The sequence below is a fragment of the Nannospalax galili genome, unplaced genomic scaffold (assembly GCF_000622305.1).
Source record: "Nannospalax galili isolate Female #2095 unplaced genomic scaffold, S.galili_v1.0 scaffold125, whole genome shotgun sequence".
NCBI classification, from domain to species: Eukaryota; Metazoa; Chordata; class Mammalia; order Rodentia; family Spalacidae; genus Nannospalax; species Nannospalax galili.
Window position 1 is genome coordinate 1,348,882 of NW_008354705.1, and position 23,304 is coordinate 1,372,185.

The 23,304-nt window shown below is 40.4% G+C and overlaps 1 protein-coding gene across 1 annotated transcript in view; it reads left to right on the forward strand.

Moving 5' to 3' along the window:
* Tmeff1 (transmembrane protein with EGF like and two follistatin like domains 1) overlaps positions 1 to 23,304 on the forward strand; it is an 81,976-nt gene that overhangs the window by 29,369 nt on the left and 29,303 nt on the right. Inside the window, exons 4-5 of the mRNA XM_008851904.2 lie at positions 2,087 to 2,113; positions 5,353 to 5,449. Of these exons, the coding sequence (XP_008850126.1) occupies positions 2,087 to 2,113; positions 5,353 to 5,449 (124 nt within the window). The remainder of the gene's footprint in view (positions 1 to 2,086; positions 2,114 to 5,352; positions 5,450 to 23,304) is intronic.

The following is a 23,304-nucleotide window of genomic DNA, read 5'->3' on the forward strand; positions in this document are numbered from 1 at the left end:
ACACCCGGTTTAAGGAGAAATTTTTTAACTGAACAGTAGATAGACAGAGAAAATACTATGTTCTTAGGTTGTTAGGCTGTCGTAGGATAGATTTTTTACACATTTCTCTTAAGTACATTGTGTTTCATAAACTTGGTCTAGAAACTTTTGTAACCCCAAATTAATTATATGTATTTAGAGGAATGAGTGTTTAAGACACCAAGTGCTTTGATAGGCAGTGAATGTTAAAACAGGAGGCAGATAGGAGTGATGGCCTGGCTTTAAAGTTATCCCAACTTTCATTTACCGTGGAAGCTTGAAGAGGTCACTTAGACTCTCTGAACCCTATTTGCCTAAATCAGTACATGGCTGCCAATCTTCTGGGCTTTTGAGCTTGAAAATACTAATCTGTGAGGTTCTGTCTTGATTTTTTTTTGTTGTTGTTGTTGACTGGGCATCGTTTTCATGTCATTTGGTCTTCTAAGAGCATCCTAGTCCATGAGTTAGAAATACTTTTCTCTTTCAGTTATGGGGACACTCCATTCTTAGGCTTTAAGATCACATGTAAGCCACTTCTCTGAAGTCTTTCTTCTGTGACATCTCTGGGAAGTTGGTTCTACCTGTGTGTTTCTCTGTATGTAACATACAACATTTTACTTCTCTGACATACTTGCCTCTGGCCACGCCAGTGCTTTCTCCATCAAAAGGCAGTGTGCCCTGCCTAGTAAAACGTGCCATGCTTTCAGGTTGCGATGGACTCATGAGTGCATGTACTACTGATAAAATAGAGTTTACAAGAAGAATTCAACTCATTATCAGTGCTCATAGTATTTAAGAATGCATTTTAATGACCAAGGAAGTTGGGAGATTTTTTTTTTTCCTGCTCTTTCACTCTCTCTTTTCCTTGTTAATGAACAGGAGATGTCCTTAAGTGGTTGATTAAATAGAAACAATGTAGTTGAAAACTCCAGAAAAGCATGTGAAGATTATACACTTGGCACCTCCTCCTGTTTCTGCATGTCTGGGAATTTGATTATTACTTGGAGTTTGGAGGGAAGGGAAGCACTTTTGTTCTGGGCATTATCTTCCACTCCAGAGACTACTTGAAAAATGGAATTAATTCTCTGGGGTCAAGATATTTTTTCCTTATACAGTGCCAGCTAAAATGTCAAAATCTGTACCTGTCATCTCTTACTTGTTTACTTTAAAAATTTTTTCAACTCCATGATGATAGCATTACCTTCTTTTCAGCATGTGCTATTTATTGGTTTCATTAGCACTATGAAGTAAAATGTTAAGAGCTGAGGGTATGGCTCAGTGGTAGAGCAATTGCCTGGCATGTATGAGACATAGGTTCAATTTCAACACTACCGAAGAATTTTTATTTTCTGTTAATTATATTTAAGGCAGTCTTCTTTCTGAGATTTCTCCTGAATAGATTTCTCAGAGGAGGCTGATTTTACCAGTAATATGCAAACCTCACACCTCAACCCTGAGGGTCTTTCTTTGCTAAACCTTAGGGGTTTATTAAAAACAAAACAAAACAAAAAGCACCCAATAAAACAACCTTTTAGCCTCTGATTTGATTAAGAAGACTTTTGGAGCAAGACTTAGTTTTATCTGCCTTTTTTTTTTTTTTTTTTTTTTTTTTTTTTTCAGGGTTTCCCTGTATAGACCAAGCTGGCCTTGAAGTAGCAGAGATTCACCTGCCTCTGCCTCTGCCTCCCAAGTGCTGGGATGAAAGGCATGTACCAATACACCTGGCTTTATCTGTCTTTTTAATGAAATTAATTTATTCAGTATTCTTCTCAAGCCTTAAAAATTAAAAGTTCCTTTTACTTTTAAAATGAGTGGACTAAAATTATATTTAGCTGTTTATATTACTATGTGTCTTTACTTTGTGCATGGTGTCTGGGTATTTCCTGAGTGGGTATGGGTATAGAGATATAAGACACACTGATTGATTATGTGTCTAAGTCATTTATATTTTGTGAGGCATAAAATAGGTATAGTGGGTATCACAGTTTTATTTTTGATAAGAAATTTTACTTTTTGGAAAGATGAAATTTCCAGGAAAAATGTTTATATTCCTTGTTTTTCTTCTCAGATAATGGCTCTGGATCAGGAGAAGGAGGTAAGTTTTCAATATTTCTTTTGTTATTTTGAAACAGGGTCTCTCTTTGTAGCTCAGACCGGTCTGGCACTCACTATGTAGCACAGGTTTGATCTCAAACTTAGTCTTCCTGTTTCAGTCTCTTAAGTGCTAGGATTCCAGGCATGAGCCTCAGTGCCCAGATGAAGTCCTTCTTACCTGGCATTTGTTTTCCTTCCCTTTTCTTTTTAACAGCTCTGAGATATAATTCACATACCACAGCATTCACTCAAAGTGTACAACACAATGACTTTTAGTGTGTGCACCGAGTCGTATGTTTACCACCACAGACAACTTTAAAGGAAACCAGGTGCCCTTAGCTCCTAGTGCTGTCCTTTTTAACTTCAGTCATTTTCTGTTCCATGCAGTTGTCACTGAAGGTTTGTTGTGAGACTGGAGGGAAACCACTGTAGCTCTGGTTAAATTGAGTTACACAAAGTGACTTCCCTCAGGACTGTCTGTCCATACAAGTGATTTTTAACTTGAGACAGAATATTTATAACTCTTTTACTCTCTGCTTCCATTAAAAAAAAAAAAAAAATCACAAGGTAACAAGGTAAAAAAAATCCAGACTAAGTTGTACATTGATAAGGGAAAATTTGCAGAACAGCTCTGGTAGAATTTAGAGTTTAATTAAAACCTTTAAAAACCATGTTAATCACTTTAAAAATATTTTATTATTATTTTTTTTTATGCGTATGAGTGAATTGCCTGCTTGTATGTACTTGCACCTGTGTCCTGCAATGCCTGTGGAGGTCAGAAGAGGGTGTCGGATCCCCTGGAACTAGAGTTAGGGACGGTTGTTAGTTACCATGTGAGTGCTGGGAACTGAACCTGGGTCCTCTGCAATAGCAGCCAGTGCTCTTAATTGCTGAACCATCTCTTCAGCTTCCATAAATTATTCAGATGTTTAAAAATATACTATTTGGTAATAGGATTTCTAATTTTTTGATTTATTTTTATTTTATGTGTATGAATGTTTTGCCTGCATGTATGTAAGTGCACCTGTGTTGTGCAAAGCCTGTGGAGCCAGGAGAAGGCATTGGATCCCCTGGAACTGGAGTTATGGAGGTTGTTAGATGCTTTGTAGGTGCTGGGAACTGAACCTGGGTCCTCTGTAAGAGCAGCCAGTGCTCTTAACTGCTAAGCCATTTTTCCATCCCTGGTAATAGCATTTAATAGAGTTACATGATCAGAATTGAGAATGACTAATCTACTTCATCTTTAATGGAGCTCTGAATCTTACTATCTACTCTATGCAAAATGAATATTTGAGCTACTCTGGGAATATGTTAAAAGAACACACTGGAATAGTTCTCTGGAGATGTAAACTACAGTTAGGATCCTTTCAACACCAAGGGTATGAAGCCTTGTTCCAGGCTACTCCTTACTCTGCATTTTATTTTATTAGAGTTATTTTATTTATTTATTTTTTATTTTATGTGTATGAGTGTGTTTCCTGAATGCATGTGAGTGCACCCATGTTGTGCAATGCCATGGAGGTCAGAAGAGGTCTTTGGAGCTTCAGATTCCCCTGGAACTGTAGTTAAGGACGGTTGGTAGCTGCCATGTGGATGCTGGGAATTGAACACGGGTCCTCTGCAAGAGCAGTCAGTGCTCTTAACCACTGAGCCATCTCTAGCCCTGAGTTATTTTATTTTTTAAATTACACATATGTATGTATATCTGTATGTAGTCTGTGTTTGTGTGAGTACAGGTGTCCTGGGAGTCCAGAAGAGGGCTTTGCATCCCCTGGGGCTGGAATTACGGATGGTTGTGAGCTGCCTGAAACAGTGCTGGGGACCAAACTTGGTTCCTCTGCAAGAGCAGTTTGTGCTCTTAACTGCTGACCTGTCTTTCCAGCCCCCTTACATTATGTAGAATCTTAAAGTTTCAGAGTTAGAAGAGACTTTGAAGGACTTCTAGAGAATAGAACAATCACGAGGAGGAAGTGCAGGGATGGCAGTTTCAGCCAGAAAGAAAATGATTAAAGCTACTGAACAATAGGATTTGATTTAAATGGAAATGTTCAAGCAAGAGTTCCATAATCATATGTGAAAGATAACCATGAATTTTAGATCTGAGGGCTAGAAAGGATTTTAAGATCCTGTGACCTGTTCCTTGTGGTCATATGTTCAGATAGGAAGCACAGTTGTGCCCAAGATTTGTTACTATAATACAGTACTTGCTGTTCTGCCCTGGGAATATAGGTTGTCTGCCTGCCTCCATCTCCCCCTCCCCCAGCAGGGGAGTATGAGTTAGAAAGGTTAAGTGGTTTGCTCAGCCATTTGGATCTCATGATGGTTGTGAGGTCTCAGATTACTAAGGATTATGATCTCTGCAATCTGTTTGGGAATGTTCATGAGAGTGTGATAGAGTGTAGGCAGATGCCATAAACTTAGGAAGATTAGGTACTTGTGTGCTTTCCTTTTAGTACCTTTTTAACTAACGGGCACCCCGGGTATAGGGTACTGTATCACAAACCAAATTCCTTGAGAAAACTGTGGTCCTTAATCACAGCTGCCATTAACAGTCCAAGACTCACTCTAGTTGAGGTCCACATGCAGGATTCCCTTGAGTGAGGGCTGTGAGTTCTGTCTGTAGGAATGATTTTTGCTTTAATAGGAGACCCATGGATTTCTGCATCTGAGTATTTTCAGCTGTGCTACATAGCCAAGTAGAAAACGGGAAAAGTCCTTTATAAGAACACCCTTTCCTTGTTAAAATTTGGAGACAAGTCTTTCTTTTAACTCTGGAGTTAGTCTTCCTGTATTTAGAAAGGCAGGTGGAACTTATGTGAGAAGAAGGTGAGCATTATGTTCTACTCGCTAGAGGCTGGCCTCGAACTCACAGAGATCTGCCTGCCTCTGTCTCCCGAGGGCTAGGATTAAAGGCATGTGCCACCATGCCCAGCTGATTTTTTTCGTTTGTACTCAATGTTTCATGGTAATTCTTTTAAAAGCTGTTTATCAGGCCTCCTATGTTGTTTCTGCACACATAGCTCGAGGGGCTGTTTTGCTTACAGTACTTGTGGCACAGACTGTGTTGTTTGGTATTAGCAGCAGTTTAGACTCCAGCTTTGAGAAGTCTTCAGAAGTAACGATCTTCAAAACCTTGGGTGCATTTTCCTTCAGAAGATAATGCTTCTGAAAACATGAGGTGTATCTGGGAAGGAGCCATCCCAACTTCTAGTTGAAAGTCTAATTTTTCTTTTTAAACAGAGGAGGACGGTTCAGGGTCAGAAGCTCACAGAAAGCATTCCAAGTGTGGACCTTGCAAATACAAGGCTGAGTGTGATGAAGATGCGGAGAACGTTGGGTGAGTTGAGGGAAGGGATGAGCGCTCCAGGTGTTCCTTGGCCTGACTGCATTGTGAAAAGTCTCTGACCTGGTTCTGGATATTTTTATGCATACTTTTTTACATTTTTAAAAAATATAATGCTAGTCTAATTGACTCTTAAGTATACATAATATAGTAACTATTCAAAGAAGTTGTATGTTCAAAATGAGAATCCATTTACAGTTTTTCTGAGCTTTATCTGTGGCCTTTTTAAATAATTTTACATGTTTTATGGTAATATTATTTTATTCATCAAAACTTAATTTGAATTGTCCCATCTCACTTTCTCTCAAAATCTGTAGTAAACAGCTTATTTTTCTTATCTTGCAGTTTTATACAAGAACTTGTCATGTTTCAGTGCATTAAGAAAAATCCAAGATTGTTGCAGAATTTTAGCTGTATTAGGTGAAGATTTTCTACGATTGAAAATCATTCTTACACATTCCAGTTGTATAGCACATGCTGTTTTTCTTGTCTATGTGGAGGCTTTGCTAAGATGAGCTTTGTGCTGATAGCCTCACGCAGGGTCCCACCAGCTCTCTGAGAAGTGGTGTTCATTGGTGGGGTAGTGATGGTGGCAGGCACTTATCAGCAGTCTGACCTTTCATTTCATCAGTATCCTGTTGGCTTATTCCCAGTCTCCTCCTTTAATTTTCCTATGGAGCTTCATTTGTGCATATTTGATTTTAAAAGCTTTAATGCTGACTTCAGGCCCCAGCAGCTAGATGCGTCTTTTTCATTTCCTGTTTCCTCCAGAGCATATCTGAGAGCACTTTTCCTTTTGTGCGTATTTATGGTGTGCATTTTTCAGTTCCATGTTTTATTCAGCCCTTAAGTGCTTTTCATCAAAGGAGTAGTATTGTGATTTAATTGGTATTAATGCCCAAAGTAAGTTTACAAATCAAGACCATCCATTTTTAGTATTTATGGCACAATATCAGCTGTTTCGGTGGCATTTGGAAAAATTAAAAGCTTGGTAGTTTATTTGGTGTGTTTAACATAAACAAATTTAGTAAAAAGTGACTAGCAGAAATCAGAATTTGTTTTTGCACATTAAGGACTGGCCTAAGTCTGTTTCCATCACAGTGCTTTGATTTGGGAGGCAATGGCTCCTAGGACAAGGGAGAAGTGATAAGCAATTTGTACTTTCAGAACAGATACTAGAGACTGTGTTGTCTTCTCTTGATGTTACTAATGATCAGACATGATGAAATAGTAGTGTGTATGTTTCTGTCTGCCTGTGCCTGTGTCTGTGTCTGTGAGGGAGTTTCTAGATTGGGTTACTGAAGTGGGAAGACCCATTCCACATGGAAGACACTATGCTATGGGTTGGGGTCCTGGACTGAATAAAAAGGAAAAAGCAAACGTAGCTCCAGCATTCATCTCCCCCTGCGTCCTGACTGCAGGAAGCAGTGTGACCAGTTGCCCCAAGCCACCACCACCATGACTTCCCTACCATGGTGCCAGTGTCTTTGAACTGTGAGCCAAAATAAACCCTTCTTCCCTCAGTTGCTTTGGTCAGGTATTCTCCCACAGCAGGGAACCAGGTAACTAATAGTGTAGTGGTCCCCTGACTTGATTTCATAACCCACTACTGTTTATGACTTGTAGTTTGAAAGATAATGCTCTCAAATATAACTATCACAGATAGATATTTCACATATTTTTAGATATGAGTATCCATTAAAATGTTTCATCTCATTTCAAATACCTTTCTTGTTAGAAGAAAGGCTGCATAATCTATCTAGTTTCCAAAGATCAGATTAAAATCTTTCACTTGATTTAAAGCCCTTTCTGTTGTTAATAGTTAAGTTTTTAAAAGTCCAGCATTTTTGAGGAAGGAATAAGTGGTTACCATAGAGGTTAGTTTTCAGTTATTGATTTAAATGAAATTTTATTTAATTATGCTGTGTAATTCCTTCTCTCTCCCTCCTTTGTGTGTGTGTGTGTGTGTGTGTGTGTGTGCATGCAGTGGCATGTGTGGAGGTCAAAGCGAGAACAACCTTGGGTGTTGGTCCTCACTGTCCATCTTGAGACAGGACCTCCTGGTTTTTTGCTCCCATATATGCTGGGGTCATTGGCTTGGGGCTTCCAGAATCCTCCCATCTCTGCCTCTCATCTCACCATGGAGCATTGAGATTACAGGTGTGTGCTGCCATGTCCATTTTTCCATGGTTCTGGGGATTGGAACTTGGGTCTTCACACTATCACAGCAAACACTTTACCCATTGAGCCATTTCTGAGCCCCCTCCTCCCTTTTTAAGACAAGGTCTTACATAGCCCAGTGGGGCCTTGGACTCCTACTCCTCCTGCTTCAGCTTCCCGAGTGCTGGGACTGCAGGCATGTGCCATCATGTCTGGTTTGCCTTGCTTCCTTGAAGAGAGTATATATTTTGATATATTCTTGAAGTTTTTTACAGTGTGTTAGTCTCTACATAATTTTTTTTCCCTCCACCTTTCTGGTAGTTGTCAGGAAGACAAGAAAATATTACCCTGATTTTACAGGGCAGGTGAGCCCAGGAGGACTGGAGTGGCTTGCTGTTAGCAGCAGAGCACAGATCTCGTGAAAAGGAATCTATCGCTTGTGTTGTGCATGTGTGGAACACCCAGGTGTCCTTAGAGGCTTCTGGTGTGGTGGTTTCACTGTTACACTTAAGGCTTCATTCTGCTTTGTGTTTTGAGTTCTTACATTTGTTTTTAAAAATAATTGTTCTGGGATGGTGAGACAGCTCAAGTTGGTAAAATGTTTGATGCGTAAGCATGCAGAGCTGAGTTTGATTCCCCAGCAGCTGTGTAAAAAAATCTGTGTGGGGTGCACACTTAGAATCCCAGTGCTGGGGAGGCAGAGACAGGCAGGTCCTGGCCACACACACTCAACCATTCTAGATTAATCTTTGAGCTCCAGTTCCCAGTGAGAGAACTGTCTCAAAAAATAAGGTATATGTCTCCTGAGGAACAACACCTCAGGTTAACCTCTGGGCTCCACACAGTCATGCACATGTATACACACACTTGCATGCATATGAACACACAGATAAGCAAATAACTTTTCTGGGGCTGGGGATGTATTAGTTATTCAGTTGATACAGACCAGGGTTCAGTTCTCAGCACTGTATAAACTGAGTTTGGTGGTACATGCCTATAATCCCAGCACTCAGGAGGTGGAGGCATGAAGATCACAAGTTCAAGCTCATCCTCAGCTACATAGCAAATTTGAGGCCAGCCTGGGCTACATGTGACCCTGTATCAAAAAACAAAACCAAAAAAAAAACCAAACCAAACCAAACCAAACCAAACCAAACCACACACACGCACGCACGCACAAAAATCAACCAAATGGCTTTCTTCTCTTTTCTCAGGTTGTCAGATGCATTTGTGAGTGCTGTCACTGCCTTGCCAACGAGCCTGAGGTGTCTTCAAAGTTTCATTTGCTTCTCTGCTTCCTAGAATAGGAAACAGTACACGTCTGTGAGTTATATCTAATGTAGGAACAACTTCTAAACATCAAATGGTGAACAAAGCATATGAATATTTGTGTTTTCTATCTTCTTGAGACAGGGTCTCTCTGTAGCCCCAGCTGACCTGGAACTCACTATGTAGACCAGGCTGGCCTTGAACTCAGAGATCCACCTGCTTCTAAGCATGTGAATTTTATTGCATGTACCTTCTGTCTCTTGTCTGCTTGGTGGTCACTTCAGTCACTTATACCTTAAATTACTGGCTAGAGAGATGGCTCAGCACTTACCTGAATTCACTTCCTAGCACCCATTCTTGGCAGCTCACAACTGCTTGTAATTCTAGCTCCAGGATATCAAACACCCTCTTCTGGTCTCTGAGGGTACCTGCACTCACATGCAAAAAACTGCATGCACACACACATAAACTCACATGCACGTGCACACACACAATTAAAAAATAAAAATAAACCTTTAAAACAAAAATAACATTAATTTAAATTACTTCTGAGGTACTTTGTTCTCTCCCTTCGTGAGGCAGTCTGTGCTTTTCCTGTGACGTGAACGTTGCATGAGCTTGTGATGCATGGGCTTTTGGATTTATACCTACAGGGAGGGAGGTAAGGTTCCTTAAACTGCAACTCCCCCCTAAATGAAGCTTCATCATTCCTCTGTGACCATTGTCAGGTGAGGCACTGTCAAGTGAGGGACTTTCAAGACTTTCTTGTTAGTTTGTGTGTGTGTGTGTGTGTGTGTGTGTGTATGTGTCTTTTTGAAACAGGGTCTCCTAGTAACCCCAGCTGGCCTGGACTCAATATGGAGGTCAGGCTGGCCTCTATCTCACAGAGATCCATCTGCCTTTTCCCCCCACCCCCCAAGTGCTGGGGCTAAGGGTGTGCACCACCACGCTTGGCTCTCCTTGGTCTTAAAGCTTCAAAACAGCATGTCCTTTATGAATCACACATTATATTTCTTTTTTTTTCTTTTTTAAAAATTTATTTTTAAATTTTTTTTTATTTTTTAGAAGAAGCATTTCATTACAGCTTTAACATACTCAATGACAATTTCCAGAGCAAGGATACATCTCTTTCAAAAGTGGCTATAAAATTTTTAGGTTCACAGTTGAATTAATATAGTTATACAATAAACCGTCCATTCTCAGTATTCCTTCCCCCGCCTCACCTCCCATTCCTGAGTGGCATTTCTAATTTCTACAAGGCATCAGCTGTTGTAAGACACTTCCTGGCTTTTTCTCTGAACATTTTGGCTACATAGTGATAGACTCCTTCCCTTCAGACCTTGATGTACCTGACCCAAATCCCTGCCCAGGGATGGTTTGAGGGGTCTGTAGACTCTCCAGGCATAAAGCCAATACAAGTGAGCTATAAAAACCCTCAAATCATTCTCTTTGAACTGTGTGTGCTGTGCTTTATGTTAATGGTCCCCGCTCTGCTGCCTGTTGGATGTAGCCTCCTCTTTGGAGTGGCTGTTTCCTTTCTCCCCTGAGAGATATAAATAGCGTAGAGCTGCTCAGAGAATTTTACAGGTGTGTGGTGTGGCGGACGACACCGATAGCCTAATCCACCTGCTGGACGTCTTTTGTCATGTGTGCTGCTTTCCTGCTTTGGCAGATTCTGGGGCGATGTTAGAGTCTGATGGCTTTCCCTCTGAGGTGCAGTGACATTGTTCCCCTTGTTAAAAGAGAGCAGTGCTATACATTTCTTCCCTTTCTGAAGCTATATACTGTTTCTAAGGAAACCAAAACAGTACCTTCTCAATCGTTTTCTACCTTTCGTCTCTGTTTCCACACAAATGACAATGATTGTCGTTTGGCATCGCCTTATTCTACACACACAGCAGATTTAAATACAACTTAGAACACTCATGAGTCCACACCCCCAGATGAGGAGATACTGACATTTGGCTGCTGAGGGTGGGGAATAAATTTTCTTCTAGAGTGTAGCCACTGGTAAGACACCCATGATCCAGTAAGTAACTCCACATCCATGCTCATGCAAGCAACCCTAATTAAACGTGATGGGTCATTAAAATAAAGATGTGAAACTAGAAGAAAGACTTAGTAGGAAGAAGAAGAGGCCTGGAGGAAATGGGAAAGGGGAGAGGAGGCCATTGAAGTGAATATCATCAAAATATATACATGTATGAAATTGTCAAGGGTTAAATTACAAAGTTAAAAAATAGTTTAATGAATTTCAACAGAAATTCGCTGAGACTGTGTTGGAAACAAAACATTTTGCATTTTTTCTCTTCTGATAACAGAAAATAAATATAAAGCACTATTTCCTACTTATTCAAAGTAGAAACTGGATTCTGGCAAGGACAGGTTCTTCTGTCTAGAAACAACTTCTGACAGTTTTGTGTTAGTTGCTTGAGGCTTTTGTCTTGAAGATGCAGCCCCCCCTTATCTGCACAGCCTCTTGCAGTCTTCTGAGTGTGTTACCACACTACTGAACACTCTCTTGCCCAACTTTCTCCCATACTTCCTTTGCCTAGAGTCTCATCTCTATTTATCTGCTTTAACTCAGACCTAGATCTAATGAAGTATGAGTCACGCAGAATGTCACTACCTCTTCGCTCTTACTCTCTTCCATGGTCTGTATGAGGTCCTACTTGGTTTTGAAGATCAGCACCTGCATTCTACTTGTTTACATTCTGTGGTCCCTGGTACAGGTTGCCCTACTAACTTCTATATTGAATGAACATGCTGTAAGGCTGGGGCGCTTAGGATGATCTTTTTTTTTTTTTTTGAGACAGGGTCTCCCTGTAGTCCCAGCTGACCTGAACTCACTATGTAGACCAGGCTGGCCTTGAACTCACAACGATCCGCCTGCCTCTGCCTCCCTGGTGCTGGGATTAAAGGCGTGCGCCACCACGCCCGGTTTAGGATGATCTTTTATGGATGTTTGTTAAGTTAGTGGCACTCAACAGACTGGATCTGTTACTCACTTAGAGCTGCTTGTGAGGATTTAGTATGTGCAGAAAACTAATTTTGAACTTTTTTTTTGCAGGCTTTATTAGATGTTTGCTAAATCTAAGTAAAGTCGCCTGAATTAAGTCACTGTTTTTCTAACTGCTAAATAAACTATTGAGAAGAAATGGTGCTTTCTATGTAGAGTTGAAAGAAAGAAAGGGGTATTGTGTTTCAGTAATAGTAACAATACCTTTCAAGTGTGTATACCATTTGATATATTTCAAAGGGCCTATTTTTCCCCTCTAATCTTATTTGATTCTGTCAGCAGTGTTAGGAGGTATTGTCCCTATTTAAAAACTAGGAGTTGTGATTTACCAAAATCATAATGCTAAATCATCGAAGTCATTTTATTTATTCATTTATTTACTTATGTATGCATGCATTCATGCCTTTGAAATTCACAGTGTTAAAAATTGAAAAGCTTTGAAAGGCTGTGCAGGGGATGGCCTCTTTCACAGCCCTATTCCCAGTCACTCAGTTGTCTTCAATCATTGTGATTGGTTTTGTGTTTAATCTCCCAGGGGTGTTTTATGCATGTGTAAGCTGTTAGGTATGTGCATTTTTTTCTTTTATAAAGTACTGGCCGTCCATGAAAGCACAATTCTGTAGCTTACTTAAAATTTTTATTGCAATATCTATATTAGTTCCAGAAGTATTTAACATACACATGCAAGTTAGGGAATTCCAGTATACCTATTGGGTACAAATACAATATTGCCAGGTTTCCAGTACCAAGCATCAGCTGTACATGGCAGAAGTGTCAATGTTCGTGATGCCTGCAGAACAAAATCCACAAACAGCCTTTGGATCAGGGCCTGGATTTTGGCTTTGTAGAGTTTACAAAGTTCCCTCTTGGGGAAGTTGGAGTTATTGATGAGGCTCACTTCCGTTGTGATATCTGACAGGATTCTGATGTGTGGATGGAAGACAGAAGTGATGAGTGAACTGCTCTGTGTTTTCTCCTTAAAAATAAGTATTTGAAGCAGAGTCTTACCACATGGCCAAGCTGCGCTCAAATTCACAATCCTCCAGCGTTAGGGTCCTGACATGTACCTCCACCTGGCATCCAGTGTTCACTGTTTTTATAGCACCTTATTTTTGTTGATGGATATAGTCTTTTGTGCCTATGTATTACTAGGGGTAGTTTATTATGAAGGTGAAATATTTTTGTCTTTATAACTCACGGATTCTTTTACTGGCATTTTTTTCCCTTTGGTTCAGTGTGTTAAGTTTGTGTGTGTGTGTATGTGTGGTGTGTGTTTGCTTATTTTGAAAGTCTTGCTGTATAAACTGAGCTGACTCTGAACTTTCAGTCCTCCTGTGTCAGCCTCCTAAATGCTAGAACTTCAGGTATGTGCCACCCCACCTGGCTGTTAAAAGACTCACTGGTAAACCTCTTCAGTGGTTGCAGTACAGCTCAACTTCTCTTTTTTTCTTTTGTTCATGCTTGATAGTTGATATTTTTAAAAAGTTATTTATTTCATCTTGGTTTTCAAACTTAGAACCATAAAGTTGTTTTCTGATAACCTTTATCTTTTAAAATGTAGTCCTAATTCTTTCAATATTCCTAATTTTTTTTTTTTTTTTTTTTTTTTTTTTTTTTTTTTTCTCTGTAGCTCCAGCTGACCTGGAACTCACTATGTAGACCAGGTTGGCTTCAAACTCACAGAAATTTGCCCATCTCTGCCTTCCCAAGTGCTGGGATTAAAGGCATGCACCACCATGCCTGGCTTTACATGATTTAAGTATACTTATATGCAAAGCACACCTCTTTTATTTTTTTAACAAGTGATTGACTATTTTTGTATTTTAATTTACTAGTCTGTCATGGTGCACATGTGGAAGCCAGAGAACAGCTTGTGGGAATTGGTTCTCTCCTTCTACCATGTGGGCCCTGAGAATTGAGTGCAGGTCATTTTCTTTCAATTCTTTTAAAAAAAGAGATTTATTTTCATTTGTGTGTGTGTGGTGTGTGTGTGTGCAGGTATGTGTGTAGGCCTGTGGGGCCAGAAGAGGGTATCAGATCCCTTGGAGCTGGAATTATAGGTGGTTGTGAGCTGCCTGATATGGGTGCTGGGAACAGAACTCTGTAATAGCAGCAAGTACTTTTTTTAAAAAATTATTCATTTATTTCTATTTTATGTGTATGAGTATATTGCCTGCATGTGTATAAGTGTACCCGTGTCAGGCCCACAGAGATCAGAAAAGGACATTAGATCCTCTGGAACTGGAGTTATGGTCAGTTATTAGCTACCATGTGGGTGCTGGGAACTGGACCGGGTCCTCTGTAAGAGTAGCCAGCACTCTTAATGCTGAGTCATCTCTCCAGCCCCTTTTTGATCAACTAATAAATTTTACAACTTTGTGTGTGTGTGTGTGTGTGTGTGTGTATAGAGTGTGTGGGTAGAGGCCATAAGAGAGTGTTGGATTCCCTGGAGCTGAAGTTCCAGATGGCTGTAAGCCATCCTGCATGGGTGCTGGGAACTGACGTCTGGTCCCTGGAGAGCAGCAGGTCTCTTACTCCAGCTCCTGCTGTTTATCTTCCTTTGTCATTCTTTGCTCAGCCTGCTTTCTTGGCTTGAACCTTTTCAAAGGACGAACTTTTGGCCTTATTTATCTTTTCTGTTGTAACTTTATTTTTTATTTCTGCTGATAATTTTTCCCATTGTTCTTTTTCTTTTTGTGTATGTAGTGTAAGTATGTATGCACGTGTACATTAGTGTGTGCACCTATACGTGCAGAGGCCAGATGAGGACATCATGGTGTCTTCCTCTGTCACTGTCCACTCTATTCCCTGAGACAGGTCACTGACCCTGGAGTTTGCCACTTTTTGGCTAGGCTGGATGGTCAGCAAGCCCCTGTAATCTTTCTCACTGCCTCCCACCAGTGGTGGGGTTACAGATGTGCGAGGCCATGCCTGGCTTTTTTTTTTTTTTACGTGGGTGCTAGAGGTCTGCAATTGGACCTCATCCTTGTACGGCAAGTGCTCTTTACCCTGAGCCATTTCCTGAGTCCCTCCGTGTTCCTTTTCTAACAGTGATTTCTTTTTTGGCTGTTGTTTTAAGACCTGGAAAGGACATAGAGGTGAGGGATTGAACCAGGGGAATATCTCTGGAAAACTGTTATATGAGGAGAGAAACCCCTTAGGCAGTGCCCCTGGTGTGTCAGAGGGAAAAGGGAGGCTGTTGCATGGAAAGAGTTTCCCTAGTATGACCATGGGACAATGTCCATGCTTGGAAATCCACTGTGGGTAACAAATGCCAGGAGTAGAGAAAGCCTCATCTCACCTACTCTTCCCTGGGCTTTCAAGTTCATTTTCTCCACTGGTGTTTGTAGTTGTGAAGATTCAGTGATGTGACTGCAATCAGACTACACAGTTAATGCAGAATCAGTGGTGTTCAATGCTTTGAGTTTGGTGTTTTCATTCAGCAGTGATTTCTCATGCCTGCACCCTTCTGGTCTTTGGGCATCATGTCCCCCTCTACTCCTATTGCCAGCTGGGTGACATCTATAGCCATCGTGCTCTGTCATGTCTCTTGCTTCTGTGATTTAATCTTTTCCCCTCCTCATTGCTTGACTGAGCTGGACTTAAGATGCTAATTTAGTTTCCTTTCTTCATATGCTGTAGAAAGCAGCATCAGTGGTGTGTTCATCTTGGAAGTAGATTCAGCAGTAGGGTCCTTCTGCTGAGCACTGTCTGTCAGACATTTTCTCAAGGCATTTCCTGGTTGATCTCAGTGCCCACTGTAAACTGTGCAACCTGGTCCAATAAGTGAGTGTTGCTTCTTTCCAGCCTGGTACTGTGTCTCATCTTTGTTGCCAACCCCGTTCGTGTCCTGAGCCGTTCTTCAGCTCTCTCCACTGCTGCTGTATCTATTTACTGCCATTTCAGGGTTGCCCATTTTTATCTTTTAAACTAGTGGTGGGTAAACCTTTTCTGCAAAGAGCTAAATGGTAAATTCTTCAGGCTTTTCAGGCCATGTATGGTCTCTCTCATGTCTATTCCTTTAAAAATAAAAATATGAAAACCCTTTTTAGGGACTGGAGAGATGACTCAATGGTTAATGCTTGCTGCTCTTGTAGAGGACCAGAGCTTGGCTCCCAGCACCGATATTTAGTGACTTATAATTGCCTGAAACTCCAGCTCCAATTCTGGCCTCTTCAGGCACCTGCACACACTTGGCATGCATACATATACATAACACACACACACACACACACACACACACACATGCACACACCCTGTTTTTTTTTAGCTTGCAGATATACAAAAATGGACTTTAGTCATTGACCCACTGCTGTAGTTTGACAATCCTTGTTTTGATCTAGCCATAATTCTCATTTCCTCTCCCTCCCTCTCTCCCTCTTTCTATAGTAGCAAAAGTAGATTGAATCTTAGGAGGCCCATTTCTAGGGACACCATCTTGGGCGTTTTTATGTAGACCTCAAATCATGTTTGTAAGAGAAAGTCATTATTAGGTGGATAGGTGGACCCCCCCCCATCTTTATGCTCAGCTTGGAGGAGAAGAAACTAGCAAAGTGGAGGAAAAAGGAAGAAACGGGGCCTTTCATTGGTCAGTTGTAAATCAGGAAGGTTTTGTAATTAATTTAGCACCTCAGGTTTTGTTCAAGTACAGGGAAAGGTCTTCAGAAATTTGTTTTAATACAAGTAGCGTGGTCATGGGTAAGCCATGATCTTTGAGCCTAAGTGACCTTTTAACACTGAATTTCTTTTAAGTCTTCTGTTTTTTTACCTTTGTTTCTGAACACATGCTGAGATTTCTCCTCACAGCATGGGTTTACCAAGAACAAATTGAGCTAAAGCTAACCTCCATTTCTTTTTTTTTTGGTGGTGCAATAAGATTTTCTGTAGCAGGACCAAGCCTTAATTGCAGTATTTAAAAACGTTAGCAAAAGATGACTACCAGTCTGAGGTGCACATGATTCAGAAAGTCAGGCCAAATGAAGGTATACTTTTAAACACCCCTCTTCCCTTTTTGAGATGGGATCTCGTAGCCCAGGCTGGTCTTGAACTTGCTGTGTAGCTGAGGATGACCTTGGACTTCTGATCCTTCTGCCTCTACCTCCCCAGTGCTGGGATTATAGGCATGTGCCATCATACCAATGGGATCGGACCCAGGGCTTTGTGATTACTAGGCAAGCACTCTACTTAGCCACATCTCTAGCCCCCACCTGTTTTCTTAATAGATGTTCACTGGTAGATTAATTTTTCTATAAGTTGTAAAGGTAGTTTTCTAATGATAGGGTAAATGATTCTATCGTTATCAGTGCTTTTTTTGATGATTTAGTAAGAGAAATTGATTATATTTGTCAAATTTATGACAACACCAATCCTGGAGAGGTATTAAATGATAGAATTAGAGCCCAGAAGATGTCAGCACTCTGAGATAACCTAAAATTGATAGAGATCCTTGAAGTCCTGGGTTTCAGAGGAGAGCAGTTACATGCTTTGGAGGCCAGACATACAGAAATAGGTATATTTAAGAACTTCATTATGGGGGCTGGAGAGTTGGCTCCACAGTTAAGAGCACTGGTGGCTTTTGCAGAAGATTCAGGTTCTGTTCCTAGCACCCACATGGCAGCAAATGACTGAACTCTAGTTCTAGGGGATCTGATGCCCTTCTCTGGCCTCAGTGGGTTGCATGTATAGATGTTATTACACACATGTAGGCAAAACACTTATACACATAATATAAAAATATATAAATTAAAAATGAACCTCATTTTGGTCCAAAGTTTGCTGTTATCACAAGAAACATTAATGCAATCTTTTCTGTGTTTATTTACAGTATCTAGTGTACTTTAGGTAATGGTGTGTCTATACTGTAAGCATGTTTTGCTTGCAGTCTCACATATTATAAGACACTGAAGCTGGAAGGGGGATCAAGATGAGGGGAATATTAAACACTACAGCAATTGAGGAATCATTGAATAATCTTGAGATCTAGTTTTGAGAAATGAAAACTTATATGTAGCGTGGTGGTCCTTTCTGGATATTTAAAGTCTTAGACGATATCTTGAGATTAGTACATGTAGATGTAGACGCATGCTCATTACTTTTGTGGACCAAAATACTAAAGAGAGCACTGTAAAGGGGGAAAGATGTAGCGTATGATTTCTGAGGTTTTAGTCCATGTTTGTTTAGCTTCTTGTACTTGGGTAGAAAATCATGGTGCCTGGAGCATGTGGAAGAGCATGGTATTCAGGAAGGGCGGGGCAGGAAGAGAGGGAGGGAGGGAGATTGGGGACTAGGTGTAACCTTCACAGGCAGGCCCTCACTCTTCCACTTCTCCCAGCTAGGCCACATCTTCCAAAGTGAATACCACCTACCAAAATAGCATTGCCATCTGGGGATCAAACATTCAACATGTGAACCTATGGGGGTGTTTCATAATCAAACCATAACAAGATGCCAGAATTAGAGCCAATGGGTGGAAGATATTGGGATTCAGGTTTGGGGCCCGGTCTACAGAAGAAATTAGTCAACCATGAAGCATACTTCCTGGTGAGAGAGCAAGCTGACCATCAGTGCAAGTGCGCTGGCAGGTTACGTGACAGTGTAGTCACAGATACTGCCTGGGAGTGGGGGACCCTGTATTGGATGCTAGATTGGGAGTACATGTTTTCAATGTCCTTTTCGGGACCTGGCTTCCCTTCAATACCTGGTTAGATAGATAGGATTGAATTTTTAAAAATTTATTTTTTATTTTATGTGTATGAATGTTTTGGCTGCATGTGTTTAAGTGCACCTGTGTCGTGTAGCGCCCTTGGAGGTCAGGAGAGGGAGTTGAATTCCCCTGGTACTGGAGTCACCAATGGTAGTTAGCCATGTGGGTGCTGGGAATCGAACCTGGGTCCTCTGGAAGAGCAGCCAGTGCTCTGAACCGCTGAGCCATCTCTGCTGCCTCAGGATTGAATTTTGTTTCAGTGTTTTCACTCCCATATGGTTGGTTGCCCTTCTCCCTTCTCATCTGAACTCACCTTTTCTGATTAGCTTTCCAGTATTCTCTGTTTTTTTTTTTTTTTTTTTTTTTTTTAAAGATGGTCTCCTTGTAGCTCCAACTGCCCTGAAACTTGCTATGTAGACCAGGCTGGCTTCCATCTCACAGAGAGCCACCTGCCTCTGAGTGCTGGGATTAAAGATATGTACCACCACACCTGGTGCTAGTATTCTCTCTGCTTCTTCTCTCAATTCCTATTCTCTAGAATTTAAATTCTGATAGAAGTTTTTAAAATTTTCTTATTTTATGTGTATGAGTGTATCCCCTGCATGTATGTGAGTGCACCCGTGTTGTGCATTGCCGCGGAGGTCAGAAGAGGGCTTCAGATTCCCCTGGAACTGGAGTTAAGGATAGTTTGTAGTTGCCATCTGGGTGCCCCTGGGAATCGAACCCAGGTCCTCTGCAAGAGCAGTCAGTGCTCTTAACTGCTGAGCCATCTCTCCAGCCCCCAAGGATTATTTTTTACTTGTTAGTGAATATTATTCTTATGAATTTAACCTTTTTCTTCTGTTCTAAACATTTACCTGTAAAATATAGTAGATATTGAAAAGTATCTGGAAAGTTGGCAGATTTGCTTAATACACAAAAATAAAGTTAGCTTTTGTGAATCTTCCTTCCAAAGTCAAAGAACAGAAATTTACAGTGCTGCTTTTATTGCAATAAAATTCCCAAGAAAAGCAACTTCAGAAAGATTTATTTTACATCACTGTTCCTAAGGTGTCAGTCCCTGGTCGCTTGACTCCATTGCTGTGGGAATGTGGTAGGACAGAATGTGGAGGAGAGGGCTTGGTGGAGCAGAGCAGCTGATGGAGAAGCAATAGGAAGGATAAGGGACAAGATAGGTCTTTCCTTCTTCCTCCACCTAAGCCCCACTTCCCAGTTTCCAGTATCTCCCAGCAGTGCTGTCAGATAATGAATCCATCAGTGGGTGAGTCCATTGATAAAATCAGTGATCATTGATAAAATCATTCCTGATGCAGTCAGCCCTCCCCCAAGCCTTTCACACATGAGCCTTTGGGAAGTCACTTATATCCAAGCCTAACACTTGCTAATACTTCAGGGCCCCCCTTCTCTCTCTCTTACCTATCTGATAAACTGCATCTTGTATAAAACATTTCTTTGCTTTCTTTATAGTTTACTGATATGATAGATCCCTTAAAATACGTATTATTTTGCTTTTGATTTATTTGTTTAAATATCCATTTATGCAATGAGGTTATGCTGTGCTGTTTTTCACCTTTTCTGCATAGTAGTGTGTTTTTGAGGCTCGTTTAAGGTGATGCATATAGCTGTACTAGTCATTCGTTCATTGTGAGTTGAATTTGATTGTACCACATTCTTTTATGGTCCCATTTAATTGTGGATAATCATTGGATTGATTCTACCCATGGGTCATGAATAACACTGTATACTTGTGTGTCCTGTTACACACATGTAAGACACTTTCAGGTCTTTTTGTATCATGAAATTGTTGGGCAAGTCTTTCTGTCATTTTCCAAAGTGGTTATTCCAATAGGCTTTCCCACTAGCATTTGCTCTGAATCTTTATTAGTTACTACTGTTAGTTGCTGTGGTAAAACACCATGGCAAGGCAACTTACAGAAGGAAGAGTGTATCTGGGCTTGTGGTTGGTTCTAGAGGGATAGAGTCTGGCATGGTAGAGGCAGCCAGAGCAGAAAGCTGAGCACTTACATCTTCAAGGATGCAAAGGAAGCAGAAAAAGCAACAGGCAGTGGGACAAAGCTGTGAACTCTCAAAGCCTACCTCCAGTGACAGCTTCTTCCAGCATGGCCACACCTCCTGGAGGTTCCATGACTCTCCCCAAACAGAGCCACCAACTGGCCAAGTGTTCAAATACTTGAGCCTCCCGGGCATGTCTCAGTCAGAGCACCACAGAATTCTCACCAGTGGTTGATACTGCCTTTCTTTTCAGTTCTTGCCAATTTAGTGAATGTCTTAATTTTCACTTTCATGATTAGTAATCTGATTGAACATCTTTATAATATTGTGCTTATCTTTTTTCATTCTTATTTTTTTTATTCTTTCTCCTCCATTGATTATATATCCTTTAAAAAGCTGGTTTATAGCTATATATTCTGGATACTAATTTTTTTGTTGGTTATCGGGACTGTAATTATCCTTTTTGTAGCTTGTCTTTTCTCTATTTTTTATTTCAAAGTCAAATTTCTCAGTCTTTTATGTTTGATCTTTTAAGTCTTACTTTTACCTTTCACAACTAGGTTGTTAGTCTATCGGGAATTAAAGGAATCTTCAGTCACACAAGAAAGGAAAAGCAATTCAGGTTGATCCTTCTGCACACCCATTGTTCATCTTAGAAGGCTGGCTGTTTTGTCTTTTCTTTTTGCCTTATTTTTGGGAAAAGATTTAAAGCAAATCACAGCGTCAGATAGAGAGAGAGAGAGAGAATATTCAGTTTTACTGGTATTTTATATGCTTGCTATATGTTTCTGAGAGACATATATCCCACAGTAGTTTTTTCAATATTTGTTTTGTAGATTTTGAGGCTATCTTAAAATGTTTAGAACTCTTCATGATTAATAAAATGCTTTATTTTTATTAGGAACCTTCATTATGACCCTTTCTTCCCTGAAGTCTTTTATATCTGATATTGTGTATAACCATGCGAGGTATGGTTTCCTTTCCTTTTTTTTTTTATTCAATTCTCTGTATTGTTACATCGTATTTATTTTTAATTATGTATAAATGTGTTTGTTTGTGTGTGGTTATGTGTACCTGAGTGCAGGTGCCCTCAGAGGCCAGAAGAAGACATTGGATCTCTGGGAGCTGGAGTTGCAAGCAGTTGGTGCCATTGGACATGGGTGCTGGGAACTGAACCTGGGTCCTCTGCAATAGCAATGTGCACTCTTAACTGCTGAGCCATTTCTCCATCCCTTTACCTCATGATCTTTTTTAAACAGCTGTCTTTTGTTACTTGGTTGGTAAATTCATTCCATTAAATATATTTTAAGCATTGATACATATTTATTTTTCTCTTTTTTTCTTGTATTTTTTGTCTTGTCTTTCCTTTGTTTTTTTCTCCCTCTGTCCTGTTTTTAATTTTTTTCCACTATTAGTTTTGATGTGACTCTGGAAGATGTTGCTGTTGACCTACACACTCAGCTTTTCGTTAGGTAGACATATGGTTCCACCTTTTTTCTTCATTTGTGCTTGTATCTTAGACCTTCCTTTTAGGATCCCTTTTCTACTGTATTTAGAATTCCTTTAAATGGTCAACAAGTGACACACTTAAGGTTTTACTTTTGTAAATGCTTTTTAAAGAAAGACATTTTATTTTTTATTTTTATTTTATGTGTATGAGTGTAATGCCTGCATGTAAGTGCACCTGTGTCATGCAGTGTCCACGGAAGTCAGAAGGGGGCGTTAGAGTCCATGAAACTGGAGTTGCAGATGGTTGTTAGCTGCCATGTGGGTGCAGGACCTGAACCTGGGTCCTATGTAAGAGCAGCCAGTGATCTTAACCTCTGAGCCATCTCTCCAGCCCCCTTGTTGTAAATACTTTCATCTCTCCTTACTCATTTAAGATATTCTCCTGGACCTGGGGACTGTAGTTCAGTCGGTACAGTGCTTGTCGGGCATGCACAAAACCCTCCCTAGGTTTGATCCTCAGCACTGTGGAACAGGTCGTGATGATGCAGGCTTGTAATCTTAGACTTGGGAGGTGAGGCAGGAGGATCAAGAGTTTAAGGCCAGCCTTAGCTACATAGTGAATTTTAGGCCAACCTGGGATATACAAAAAAACCCTGTCTCAAAAATTAAAAAAGGTAGTCTCTATGAAATTCTGTTTTATCTCAGCACATTGAAGGCATTTTTTCTTTTTTGGTTATAAATAATTTGGTGTCAGTATTGCCTTTGATTCAGTTGTCCCTTTTATGCTTGCCTTAAAGAACTCTCTTTTACTTCTTTTCAAAATGGTCTCTTTTCTTCATGGACAAAATCCTATATAGTGTGTAGAAATTTTGTTTTCAATTCTGTTTGGAATTTGTAGGTAACTTGGATAAGTCTTAGTTTTAGAAAGTTTGAAGCAAAATTGCTAGAACCATGTCCTACTTTATTCTTTCAACTCCTGTATGATACTGGGCTCACCTCAGCTTTTCTGGGCTGTTCTCTGTGTCTTTTACCCTGTTTTCATGTGCCTTTGACTGCTGTGGTCTGAGCCGTTTCCCTGGTCTTGCACTTTACCCGTTCGCTTTTCATTTGTGGGATGTAAACGACCATTTGCAAATCTGACCATTGCAGTTTTTTGTTTCTACTAACACATTATCCATGGAAGTTGTGTTTTTCTTTTGTAAAATTATGTATGGTGTGTGTGTGTGTGTGTGTGTG